This window comes from Nicotiana tabacum, chromosome 8 (assembly GCF_000715075.1).
Source record: "Nicotiana tabacum cultivar K326 chromosome 8, ASM71507v2, whole genome shotgun sequence".
NCBI classification, from domain to species: Eukaryota; Viridiplantae; Streptophyta; class Magnoliopsida; order Solanales; family Solanaceae; genus Nicotiana; species Nicotiana tabacum.
In genome coordinates this window covers 188,773,446-188,787,081 of record NC_134087.1, presented here as the reverse complement: position 1 = coordinate 188,787,081, position 13,636 = coordinate 188,773,446, and the positions used below count along the sequence as shown (strand labels likewise).

At 34.3% G+C, this 13,636-nt stretch overlaps 2 protein-coding genes and 1 non-coding gene across 3 annotated transcripts; 2 read left to right on the top strand and 1 right to left on the bottom strand.

Moving 5' to 3' along the window:
* The first annotated feature begins 3,283 nt into the window (after positions 1-3,283).
* On the top strand, positions 3,284-9,056 carry LOC107820744 (protein VASCULATURE COMPLEXITY AND CONNECTIVITY-like). The gene is made up of 3 exons (XM_016647084.2): positions 3,284-3,503; positions 3,943-4,148; positions 8,601-9,056. Exons 1-3 carry the CDS (start codon positions 3,405-3,407, stop codon positions 8,776-8,778), a joined length of 483 nt encoding a protein of 160 aa, XP_016502570.1. The 5' UTR covers positions 3,284-3,404; the 3' UTR covers positions 8,779-9,056.
* A 1,441-nt stretch (positions 9,057-10,497) lies between these two features.
* On the top strand, positions 10,498-10,570 carry TRNAA-AGC (transfer RNA alanine (anticodon AGC)). The gene has a single exon. It is a non-coding gene; the product is annotated as a tRNA-Ala (tRNA).
* Positions 10,571-11,247: 677 nt separating this feature from the next.
* Positions 11,248-12,963, bottom strand: LOC107820746 (early nodulin-like protein 14). The gene is made up of 2 exons (XM_016647085.2): positions 12,726-12,963; positions 11,248-11,950 (listed from the first exon to the last, which is right to left on the bottom strand). Exons 1-2 carry the CDS (start codon positions 12,886-12,888, stop codon positions 11,394-11,396), a joined length of 720 nt encoding a protein of 239 aa, XP_016502571.1. The 5' UTR covers positions 12,889-12,963; the 3' UTR covers positions 11,248-11,393.
* Between the last annotated feature and the right edge of the window lie 673 nt (positions 12,964-13,636).

The window sequence follows — 13,636 nt, the reverse complement described above, 5'->3', positions numbered from 1 at the left end:
TTATGTGGCGCTGATGTGGAGTCTATGTAAATGAAAGGGTTAGGTAGATGGGCTGGCGGGTACGGGCTATTTTATGGGCTTATTTTGATCTGATTTTTCTTCTTTTTGGGTCAAGAAATCTAGAATATGTATTTTTAAAAATAAAAGCCCTCTTTGAATAACAATTGGACTTTGCTAAGATGACCAGTTTGCATTTAAAAATCCCTTTCTCTTAGATTAATTTCATTATACTTCCATAATTATAATAATTTACAATAAAATATAATTACATTATATTGCTATAAAAATTAATATATAGTATGTATGCATCTATATAGAATAGGAAATAGAGAAATAAATTATAATTGGCAAATAATGCTTGTATTAATCATTACGATGCATTAGCATTAAATAATAATATGATAGTGACTAAGTAACTAAAATAATAATAACGATATAATTACAATAAATAAATATGATAAATTATATTAAGGCTAATAATTATATTTTATTTAAAAAATCTTGAGGCTAGAAAAAAAATATAACAAATGTTTTGGATAATAATATGTAAAATATATTTAGTAAATTATTAAGAATTAGGAAGTATAGAGAAATTGATTATGAAAAAGGAGGGCCAAAATTGGTTGTCAACAAAGTAAATACGGAACCCAGTTATCCTGCCAGTACTCAGCTATAACCAATCCTTAAGAGAATTACAAAGGTACATATCACAGTAGAAGAAGAATACATAAACAGCATAATGATGTGGCGCGCATCTCGATCCCACCATATAATCAGTAACAATATGAACATTCACCCTTATTACTCCTATTGCGGCGTGCAACCCGATCCCACCAGTCCACCCTTATTACTCTTCAATATATCACCCTATACCTCCTGTTGCGGCATGCAACTCGATCTCACCTATCCACCCTTATTACTCCTATTGCGGCGCGCAATCCGATCCCATCAGACAATCATATTTTACCCTTATTCCTCCTGTTGTGGCGTGCAATCCGATCCCACCATATTAGTACCAATCACACAACAAGAACAAATATTTAACAATTTAGCTCAAAACCCTCCACAATGTTTATGCCTCAAACCAAAGCAAACGGAAGTCTATACAATTATGAAACTTCATCAATTAATACTACATAAACCAACCAAAATGTACCCTGAAGCACCAATAAACTAACTTAAACCAATAATGTAATACAATGAAATTACGGAACAATTAATACCTTTAATAAACGAAACAACATCTAACAAGAAGCAATTAGGCATGGAAGCATCAATAAGCATGTAGCAGTTAAGACAAGAAGACAATGTATTAGAAATGGGGAAGGGAACATGCTAAACAAATAATTTGGCGGCGCATAGGTACTCGTCACCACACCTATACGCCACGCACATGGAATTTCACATAACAATTAAGTCGGGGATCCCTAATCCCTAGAGTCAAAGTTAGACCAAACACTTACCTTAAGCCAACAACCAACTCAAGGCTCAATTACTGCTTTTCCTCTAGTTTTCACCTCCAATCCACTCGTATCTAGTCATAATTAACTTAATACCATCAATTATCGCTAAAGAAATCAATTCCAATGCATAATTATAAGTTTCCAAATATTTTCCCAAAAATTCAAAAACCAACCCCGGGCTTCCTTGGTCAAAACCTGAAATTCGGACAAAAATCTGATTACCCATTCGCCCCGAGCCCAGATATACAATTGGTTTTGGAATTCGATATCAATTTGAGGTCTAAATTCCCAAATTTTGAAATTCCTAAGTTTTACCCAAAAATCCCCAATTCCACCATGAAAAACCCTAGATTCTAGGATGAAATCTTGTGAAAAGAAGTAAAAGATTGAAAGAAATTAGTTAAGAATCATTTACCTCTGATTTGGGGAAGAACTAGCCTTTGAAAAATCGTCTCTTGAAGTTTAGGTTTTGAAAAATGGGAGAATGAATGAAAAATCCCGTCTAATTCCAAACATATCAGCTGCAGATGTCGCAATTGCGACCTGAGCTTTGCAATTGCGAAGCTCGCAAATGCGAAGAACCATCGCAAATGTGAAGTCCTCCACAACACTGTTACCTTCGCAATTGCGAATGTAAGTTCGCAATTGAGAACATGATCCTCCGCAAATGTGATAGTTTTATCGCATTTGCAATCCCTGCCCCTCCCAGTTTTACTTCGCAAGTGCGAAGAAATCTTCGCAATTGCGAAGACTACTTGGCTCAGCTTTTAATCGCAATTGCGATGAAAGCCTCGCAAATACGGAACCTACAGGGTTTGCAATTTGCAATGCCTGATCTCGCAATTACGAGATCAGGTCATACCAACAAATTTTTCTAAGTTCCAAAACACGCTGAAGCATATTCGAAACTCACCTGAGCTCTCGGAGCTCCAAACCAAACATGCACATAAGTCTTAAAACATCATACGAAAATGCTCGCGCGATCAAATCGTCAAAATAACATCAAAAACTACGAATTTAACACCAAAACACATGAAATTTTCAAGATAGTTTCAAAACTTTTATTTTCTCAACCCAAGGTCCGAATCACGTCAAATAAACTCCGTTTTTCACCAAATTCCACATACATGACTTAAATATTATATTAAATATGTACTGGCTCCGAAATCAAAATGCGGGCCTGATACCAATGATATCAAACAATAATCAATTTCTTTAATTCCTTAGATTTTCAGTCTTACAATTTTCATAAAAAGTTCACTTCTCTGGCTTGGGACCTCGAAATTCGATTCCGGGCATACGCTTAGGTCTCATATTTTACTACGGACCTATCGGGACCGTCAAATCACAGGTCTGAGTCTGTTTACCTGGAGCCAACAAAACATTGACCGAAGTCCACAAAAATCCACTTTTTAAGCCAAAAATTATTATTTCATAAATTTTTCAAATAAAGACTTTTTGGAATTACGCCCGTACTGTACACACAAATCGAGAAGAGAAAAAAAATTAGGTTTTTAAGGTTTGGAGTGTTGTGCTACGATCGAGTATTAACTTCAGACTGCGCAAAAGGACATTTTTTGGTCACTCACCGATTCACTTTTTCACTGTGATAGATGACTTTGCCTCACTCTTAGCTGGTTTATACCCAAACTTTTCTCGGTTCCCCACTAAAAGAGAATCCTAGATAATAAGAAGAAAAAAATAGTAGACAAAAAGGTAAATAAAGCTAGAATTTTATTGTCAAAAAGATGCTTTCCGTAGAATCAGCCATCATCCAACTGTCTCCTATAAAAGCTACAAATATCCACTAATCAGTATAATCCAATTTCATACTATATTATTAAGCTCGCCACTTGTACTATAGACTGTAGTCCAACTTATTTAACTCCGAGTCACTCTTTTCCTTGTTATTCATTAAAGGTATTTGGAGTTCAAGAAAAAATGGCTAAGGTATTTGGGATTTTTGCATGCTTAGTGATTGTGGCTTTAGATGCTGTAGCTGGACTTCTTGGAATTAAAGCCGAAGGAGCTCAAAACCAGGTATATATATCTCATCCAATGCCAATTTCATTATTGTACCAAAAATTGCAACAACCACAACATGCACAGTGTCGTAATTTTACCAGTCTAAGTCTGGCAATGATAGGGTGTATGCAGATCTTACCCTTATCTTGTGAAGACAAAAAGACCGTTTTTGATAGACCCTCGACCATAATCATAGTAATTTACCAAAAATTGCAAAAAGAAAAAAAAGGGCTTCCTTCAAATCCTCCAAGAAATTTTTTCTATTCGATTTAAATTATATACACTGATAGTGTAACAACTAGTTTAATATGTGTTTGTAAGTTAGTAAGTTATCCTTTATATCAGGTTAATAATTACTAATGTTTGTCGCACACAAATTTACTTGACCTTACTGTAAGTAGTTTTTACACTTTCTAATGCATAGAAGTCAATTTTTTTTTTTGTGGTTTGGAAGGAGAAACACCTGAAGCTATGGTTGTTCGAGTGTAAAGAGCCAAGCCATGATGCATTTATACTAGGTTTAGCTGCAGCAGGTCTATTAGGAGCAGCTCATATTCTTGCCAACCTCGTCGGAGGGTGCAGCCTCTACTGTACTAGTGATGAGATCCAGAAAGCACCCCCAAGCAGACAATTATCACTCGCTTGTCTTCTTTTCACTTGGTACGTGATAAACTATACTCCCTTCGTTTCAAAAAGATTGATACTCACTTCGTCCAAAATAAGTAATTTTTTGACCTTTTTTGGTGATTTTTTTCAGATTTTAAGAATGAATTAATTATTTTTTTCCTATATTGTCCTTGGAGTAAATAGTGTTGGAGTATGTGTTAGTGTTTATGTGAAGAGATAATAAATGTTATTGCTAATTAATATTAAAAGGTGAATTTCTTAATTTGTATGAAAACAACTAAAAAATCGCTTATTTAGACCGGAGGGAGTACTATTTTCTTATTTGTCTGTTTCAGAAAGATTGACGGCTTTCAATATTTAGTTAATGTGAATCATTTATAGCACCATAAATGGTAGGTCTTATTTCATAAATGTGACCACATTTCAAGTCGTCCCTTATTCATAGAAGGAGGAGGGGATTGGAGCATATTTTATTAATGATTTATTATTATAAATCTAGTAGGAGTACTAATTAGGTAGTACTAATTAGGTTTGTGAGTGTTTCAAATCTTAGATGCCTCTTCTAGTGAGTTCAAATATTTTGTTATCGAGACTATCTATTAACAGTCTTATTAGATTTGATAATTATCACTCCACCTTGTTTGGCTAAACTTCCATTTTTTTTTAATTTTATAAAGTATATTATCAAAAGTTGTTCTTCGAAAAAGTACTTTTGGAGACTAGTTTATGTTTAATTAATCAACTTGAAAAACATTTTTGCTAGATAATATTAGGACTCTGATTATGTGATAATAACTCTTGTAGATGATAATATTCATATCTTTGGTAGATAATTGTTTTTTTAACCAAAATAAACACTCTAATAGGTAATGTATTTATCACCAGGGGGAGCCAATGAACAAGTTACGGATTTGGTCCAATACAGTAATTTGGTTTAAACTTCATTTGTCTTTGAGAAATTTATTGAATACTATATAAAATTATAAATATAAAATTCAATAACTCAAAATAATTAAAATTTTGAACCAATAAGCTTCAAATCTGACCACTGATCTGCTACTGAATTCTGCTCATCATATATAACAACGCAGTACTGGCTCTATGAATCACTGATCTATTCACAAAATATTCACACTATCAAAACAGAAGAACAAAAAATAAAGTGAAAGACAAAATATCTGATTGATCTTTTGTATCTGCAATCTATCTGTTGGGTTCAGAACAAATTATATCGGGATGCGTTCACCGCCATAAAGAAACTTCATCGAGTTTTCTTCGAGCCCCACACCATTTTTTGGAATGAGGTAAAGGGAATAGCTCCAATCAAGTAGTTTGTCCACGATTTGAGGCGACACTTGTGGTGTGACGAAAAAAAAAAATTGGTCCATTTCATGCATTTACCATACGAGATTATTATACAATTTAGAAAGTTAAATAATAATCTTTCGCATATATATATGTATATAACACATATAAGAATCACTGAGTTTACTTATTTTTATTCACATGAAAACATTTTAAAAAATACGGTTCTTGCAAAATTTTTAAGGAGACGAAAGAAAAAATTTCCAAAATATTTATTATGAGTCGTTAAACTTTATTAAATAATAAATTAATTTCTCTGAATGATTTGAAACTTGTGTTGAATATTACCAATTAGATTTTTCCTTTTCTAAATCGGTTAATGATTCAAAAACTTCCACGGAAGAGGGAGTCACCTCTGAACTTCCCTGGCATAAGGATTTTCAACAAATGATAGAAATACTTGAGTAGAAGCTTATCCTTTCAAATTAAAAATAGAAAATGAAGCTATTACAAGCAAAAATATTAAAAATATTTTTGAATAAAATAATTATACAAATAAATATTTACACTATTTTGGTAAATATCTAATTACAAAACAACCTTCAGCATCTACTAGTTCTAAGACAACAGAAATCTCTAATTCTTCAATCCCCTTATTTAAGCTTATGAGATCCCTAGAATTTTCTCTACAGAACTTCAAATTCATCAAGCTAAAGACTCTTCTCCGCTTTTTGACCTTCAGCGTAGGATCCTAGAAATTGAGAAAACCCTGATAGCTCAGGACGTCCCAACTACAATTCTATTGTACTGGTTCTCCGAGAAGTACATATTGACCAAGAAACCAATTCACTGTTAGAGCAATTTCATGATAATCTTCCCCTAGAAATTTTCCTTGATAGAAAGTATCTTTCAACTGGCGTCAACCTCAAACACTCTATTATTCAAGAGCTACTCATCCTGATATAGCCTTAGAAGAAAGATCTAATATTATGCAAAATAATTATAATGCCAAATAGTATGTGTGAGTGGAACATAGATGATCGTTCCGAATACAACATTATGGCCAAATTACAGTAGATGACTATGGAAATTCGAAAGGGTTTTACACTTCAGGCTGTTAAGTATCTCAGAAGATCTTTCCCTAAAAATATCTGGACTACCTATGAATGTTTTGATAATAGTATAAATTAGGGTGTTTGTTGAATCGGGAATGGTATAGCCATCCTTATGGATTAGTTTTCCCGTTGAATCAACTCGGACACTTAAGAAAATTTGGTTTTTATTTTCATAACTAATATGAGTAACGCACAAACCTTTAAGTTGACCTGTAAAACCTGCTGCTTAGACTTAGGTAGTAAGATGGCCAGAACAGTTATGAGAAGTCCGGTATGTAGAGATTATCATAGTCATTTGCTGTAATTTGGCCAAAATATTGTATTCAGAACAACCATCTATATTCTGTTCATAGATATTATTGGCATTATTATTATTTTGCATAATGTTGGGTCTTTGTTCTAAGGCTACATTGACTGTAATCATAAAAGAATAAAGTTATTTTATTAATCAATTGTGAGTACAATTCTATTTTTCTCTTGATTCTTCTCATCTGATTATCTTCGTGATTCGACGTGTTTCTCGAACGTAGGATGATGAAGACTTCCTTGGATTTATTTGATATCCAAGAAGTATGTTGTGGATATTCTTGAAATTTTTGATTATCAAGAATTATTCGGCCACCTCTTGATCTCTTTGTGAATATTCGGTGAGTTTTTGAGATTTTTGAGAGGATTTCCATTTTTGAGATATTTTTTTATGGGATTATGTAACCCTTTTTATAGAAATGACCTAGGGCTAGGGTAGTAGTCTCCAGGTTAGGGTTTTGGTAGAGTAGCCTCCAAGCAATAGATTCCTAGAATTTCAAGAGTTGTTTTAGTATCTTGAATTTTGGATTTTGCATGATTCGGTAAAATTTCAATGTCTAAAAATGCCCTTACTTCAAGGTTTATCGGGGTGTTGACTTGCCGAAACTTGAAGACGAGACTTGAAGTACTCGACCATCGTAATAACTGATTTGAAACTTGTAGTTTTCGATTTGCAGGAGGAAGAGATGAAGGGCATAACTGGTCCCACTGGGCGTGCCAATTTGTTTGCAATGAATTTTCGACATACGAAAAATAACTACAATCACAAAAGAATAAAGTAATTTTATTAATCAATTGTGAGTACCATTCTGTTTATCCCTTGATTCTTCTCTCCTGATTATTTCCGTGATTTGAAGGCTGGAGCAGCGTGTTTCTCGAACGTAGGATGGTGTAGACTTCCTTGGATTTATTTGATATCCGTGAAATATGTAGTGGATCTTCTTGAAATATTTGATTATCAAGAATTATCCGGCCACCTCTTGATCTCTTTGTGAATATCCCGTGAGTTTATGGGATTTTTGAGATGATCTCCATTTTTGAGATATTTTTTTAGAGATTACGTAACCTTTTTTATAGGAGTGACCTAGGGCTAGAGTAGTAGCCTCCAAGTTAAGGTTTTGGTAGAGTAGCTTCCAAGCAACCCTGATAGATTCCTAGAATTTTAAGGGTCGTCTTAGTATCTTGACTTTTGGATTTAGCTTGATCAGTTAAAGTTTCAGTGTCTACACCTATTCTAACAAAGAAAATTTCTAGGGGAGGATTGTCATGAAATTACTCGGGCTGTGAATGAGTTTCTAGTCAGTGTCTACTTATCTGAGAACAATAACATAAGAAGTGTTATCTTTAGTTGGGGTGTCTTGGGCTATCAGAGTTTTCTCAATTTTTAGGATCCTATGCTAAAGGTCAAAAACCCGAGAAAAGTCTTTAGCTTGGTGAATTTAAAGTTCTATAGAAAAAGTTTCTAATGATCTCTCATAAGGGTTAAATAAGGAGAATGGAGAAGTGGAGGTTTCTGTTGGCTTAGAACTAGTGGATGCTGAGAAGATGGGTTTGTTATCAAATATTCACTAAGAGTTTGTAAATATTTGTATGCATAGTTATTTTATTCAAAAATATTTTGGCCTGTAATATCTTCATTTTCAATCTTTAATTTGAAAGCAATCAACACATTAATCTCTAACTAATAGCAAAAATATTTAGGAGTGAACTTATTGTCTTTGTCTCACCATATTAATGTATTCGAGTTTTGGAATTTCAGGATTATATTAGCAGGAGGAATGGGAATGCTGGTGATTGGGACAATGGCAAACAACAGGTCGAGAGCTTCTTGTGGGTTTGGACATCGTCATTTTTTCTCCATTGGTGGAATTTTGTGTTTCGTACATGCCATTTTTTCTGTTGCCTATTACGCCACATCTACTATGACTCTTGCATAGTCCAAAACCACCAATCTTATTCCTCTCGAGGTGGATTCAGATTTTAATTCTACAGGTTCAAGACTCGAGTTCTAACTACTGAAAGCATCACAATTCAAGCATTTTCAGCAATTCCAGTGGATATGACACGGAAAAATTCAAGTCTAGGCTAAAAGTTATGGATTCAAACGCAGATTAGTAGTGCTACCCGCCCCTGCTTCCTCTTGTGTTCTCCTCACAATTTCTTGCTACAAATTAACCTTATATATAGTTTATTCTACGAGGTTTTAAATTTTTCACTTCTCTTTTTCTTTGTTTGATCTTTTAGAGATTGGTAATACTCTGGTAGAGTAACTGCCATTTGGCGTGACTTCTGCTTATAGATCATAGTTATGACAACTGCTTTCGGTTTGGAGCTGACTTATCTTATGGATACTCCAAAGTTGATGAAGTGTTTTCGACGATTTGTTTTTAGAACTAATACTCTAAAATCTGTCTAAATTATACAACTTTTGTCAGTTGCCTACAACTTTCTGTCTAAATTATACAGCTTATGTGACATAATGTGTAATAAATCGCCAAATAACGTGTGAAGGCAGAAAAATGCCATTAAATGGCCCACTTATCAGTGTTTAATGGCTTATTAGCTTTCCTTTTTTAAATTATATTTCACCTTCCTACCTCACTTTCTTCTCCATTTCTTCATCTGAAATTCTCTCTTTCTTGTCAAAACCCCTAACCTTCTATACCGATTGATGAGCAGAACCCTAGTTTTTATTCTGATTTTCGACAGAAACAAGAATAGACAAAGCAATTAAGGTAAGAACCAAGATTAATGGAGAAAATTACTACTGAGAGGTGTAGCCATTATCTGATGAGAGCATAGAGAAAATGAGTTTTTTTACAACTGAGCCACTAGTTTTAACCCTAGCCCTTTTTATTTTATTTTTAACATGTAATTTTTTACAATGATATAATAAAGAATATTAAAATCTTAATTAAATCTGTATTTTAGATTAAGCTAAACAAATATCCACGTAGATTACCACATGACAAATTTTAAAAATAATTGGAGCGTGTATTATACGCACGATGAGAGGGTTTTATTATGAAAGAGATATAGTTCAGGGGTTTTGAAGGGCAGGCGATAGTTTAAGCAGGCAACCGACAAAGATTATATAGTTTAGGCGAGTTTTAGAATATTAACTCTTTGTTTTAAAATGATGACAATTGCATATTTAATTTTGAGAAGCTTATTACATGACCTGTGTGTTTGCCGTTGCACTAATTTTGGCCAAAAAATCGAAGATATGATGTCCAATGTATAATTGATCAACTCTACCATGAATTCAAATATTTCAACTAACTAAAGCACAGGAAAATAATTCATTTGAAGAAGTATAGTATTTTAGAATGCCTATATTGTTGGAAGAAAGGGAATGTCCCTCATTGATTAGGAAGAGCTCGATTTTTCACTTGATAAAAAAATTGTCTTCTCTAGGGCTAGTAAAGAGCAAGAAAAAAGAAAATTAGGCAAACAACGAGCATGCGGGACTAGTTAATGGCTAATAAATAATAACAATACCAAGTTTACGGGATCAAATAATTTAGATTTACTGAATATAAAAAGAAAGCTATGTGAGTTTTGCCAAGGTAAAATAAGAAATAACAAAGTTATGAAGAGGTATCCATTTTGAGTGCAAAGTAGTAATAACTGAAACGAAAATATTTAGCATCAAAGGGGATGTAGCTCAGATGGTAGAGCGCTCGCTTAGCATGCGAGAGGTACGGGGATCGATACCCCGCATCTCCATTGTTGTTACGTCTTTTCAGTTTATTTATGTAAGACGTGTTTCATGATTTTAGGCCAAAAATTCCGCTGAAGAAAAGGTAAACAACAACAGGATAAGAGTGCAAGTGGAAAATAAATGAATTACTCTTTTTCATGACCCAAGTCTTTAATTTTATTCTTCAAGCGATCTATGTGCGTGGGTCCATTTCTTGCACAATTGGAATTTAGTGCAACCTTAACTGAGTCAAAAAAGAAAAAGTCAGAAACGGAGGTTTATGATGCTAGAAATTACATTAAGACTAAGGGATTGAAAGCTCTTCTTTCCAATTACTAATGTATGCTCTCGATATTTTGTGTTTGGTCGATGTTCTATGCCTGTAGTAAAATTGTGCAATTTTCTGCTCCATTTTGCAAGCTAGGAAGAGGTTAAACAATCTTTTACAAATGGTTCTAACTATCCTGGTACGAGTATCACAGGCTGTTCATGCTCTGATATATCTGTTATCAGACCTTTAACACTATTTCTAACACCATTATTCACGAATTTGATGTCTAATTATCATCGCAAGTATCTTAATTTTTAGCCATGGTAAGACATCACAGTATTTTCCTAGACTAATGCCTCTAGTTAATAAACAAGTCAAGATTTGGAATAATTACCTGGCTTTGGTATCACCAGAATCGTCAACAATCAAATGTACTCTGTCACGAATTGCACATCCATGTACTCACTATATACTGAATATGCTCATGATACACAAGATTGAGGAAAATCATGATACAAAATAGAATTGAAACAATTTAAAAAAAGGGACAACCCGGATTATAGATTTCGTATAAAGGCTTAAATAATGAACGCCATCATAACAACAAAGCCAAATCCCATTGTAGAACCAGCAATGACTCCGATTTTATTAGCCGATGATGGGGGAGATGGCGTCGGAACAGAAGCACCAGAAGGAGGCAATGCAGGAGCCTCAATAGTAGGAGATGATGGACTACTAACAGGTGATTTTGTAGGGGACGTTGTAGGGGATTTAGCAGGGGAAATTTTAGGTGCAAGTTTTGGCGACGGCGGTGAAGATTTGGGAGATGGTGATGAAGCAGGGGATTTAGTAGGGGAACTGACAACTGGGGTGGTGGAAGGTGTAGATGCTGGTGGCGGAACTGGTGGTGCGGCTGCAGATGGTGGAGAAGCTGTGGCAATTGTATTGACTTCAAGTTTCATTCCCGAGGCACAATGTCCACCTGTTCCACATATGAAATATCTCTTGCCTAGAGAAGATAGAGTAATGACTGTCATCCCACCAGCATTTGTTGATATTGCATTTGTTGTCTCGCAAGAATCATAATTAGCTTTTGTAACTTCAAGCACATCATGGCTTAGACCATAGGAAAATACTGTTAATAAGAAAAACAAAAATAGAAGATGTTAGTTAGTTTGAGAACGAGAGGGGTTCGACTTAATTGTAAATAGGTTTGAGTCACATTGAACGTAAGTAACAAAACATGCACGGATCCCTTGAATGAAAGGGACTCCCACCAGAAGCGGAGCAAGAATTTGAAATCTATTGGTTTAAGATTCTAGTCTTTTTGAGTTACTAGTTTTTAAATTAATAATTTGTATGTTATCAATGAATTTTTTAATATTACACATATAGGATCTGGACAAAAGCTATCGGATTCGGCCGAATTCGTACTCAATATTCTAGCTCTGCCCCTACCTCCCACCAACCGCAAGAACCTCAAGATGATGAAGACTCGTCCTCTTCATGGAAAAAATGGAGTGAGGATCAAGACGGGGATAATAGTCCTTCATCAATACCAAGAAAGGTGGGCAGGGGCGGAGCTATCATGTTCCGTACAAGTTCGGATGAACCAGTGGCTTTGATTTAAAATCTATTTATTTAAAAATATTTATTGAATATGTAGAAATTATTAATTTCGAATCCAATAACTTAAAAAGAAAAAAAAATCCTGAACTTATAAATCCTAACTCCGCCTCCGATATAAAATGAAAAGACCAAGCTTTTAATACTATATTTAGACGGAATGTCATCTAAACAACCATAAAACAATCAAAATTCCAATGTTCCCAAACATGAGAAGGAAAAAAGGCATTAGTGCTAAGAAGTATAAGTTTTATTGGGTGAATTATGGAATGGGGATGGCTTACTCAAATTATCACCAACTAAGAAAGTTTCGGATGCAGCCCATGTTTTATAATCCGCGCCCTGTCTCCATCCACTATTACCTCCCACTGTGTGATTTGCAGCCATGGCTGAACCAAACACCATGGATATGGCTGCCAAGCTCAATAATGTTCTTAGCATTGCCATTTTTAATAAGCAAATTTTACAATTGGGTTGTATAAACTGCTGAAATATTTGCTAGTATCTTGAAAATTATGTCTTCTTTCTTGCAAGATTCTGCTTTTTATAGGTAATTCTGTTGAATGAGGACAGAATTGTTTGACTAAGATTGTCATATTTTATAATCTAAACGCGCCAATGACGGTGGTTTCTCAAAGAGGCCACCTTTTCTCCCCGCGTCTTTTTATTCTTTTTTCTTTTTACTTTCATTTTATGAATCTTTTTTCATATTGGCGGTGCTCGGCGCAGATGCGGATCCAGAATTTCAAGAGGATGTGTGCACTGTTGTCAAGAGGTGGATTTAGAATTTACATTTAACGGGTTTAACTTTAGTCTCTTACCATGAACCCGCTCCACTTTTGAAATTATAGGTTCGAAATTAATTTTCTTCACTTTCAATTTATGTGAACCTATTTGAATGAGCACGAAGTTTAAAAAAAGAGAGAAGACTTTTGAACCTGTGGTGTAAAATGGTACATATATTTTGTGTGGCTATAAATCATTGCATAAAGGTAAATTGTTTCCACATAAGGAAAGGAGTCATTCCTTTTGACCCCGACTAAAAAGGAAATATATTCACATAAATTAAAACGGAGGGAATATTTTTTTTAAAATTTTTTTAATGAGTATATATATATATATATATATATATATATGTGTGTGTGTGTGTGTGTGTGTGTGTATATATATACACGTGCTGAAAATAAAACTGCCC

What these genes read in the sequence shown, in the direction of transcription:
- LOC107820744 (XM_016647084.2), top strand. Translation starts at nt 3,405, where the DNA reads ATGGCTAAGGTATTTGGGATTTTTGCATGCTTAGTGATTGTGGCTTTA. An exon ending in CCGAAGGAGCTCAAAACCAG is followed by an intron (nt 3,504 to 3,942) that starts GTATATATATCT and finishes GTGGTTTGGAAG; the next exon opens with GAGAAACACCTGAAGCTATG. An exon ending in GCTTGTCTTCTTTTCACTTG is followed by an intron (nt 4,149 to 8,600) that starts GTACGTGATAAA and finishes TTGGAATTTCAG; the next exon opens with GATTATATTAGCAGGAGGAA.
- LOC107820746 (XM_016647085.2), bottom strand. Translation starts at nt 12,888, where the DNA reads ATGGCAATGCTAAGAACATTATTGAGCTTGGCAGCCATATCCATGGTG. An exon ending in CTTAGTTGGTGATAATTTGA is followed by an intron (nt 11,951 to 12,725) that starts GTAAGCCATCCC and finishes TCTTATTAACAG; the next exon opens with TATTTTCCTATGGTCTAAGC.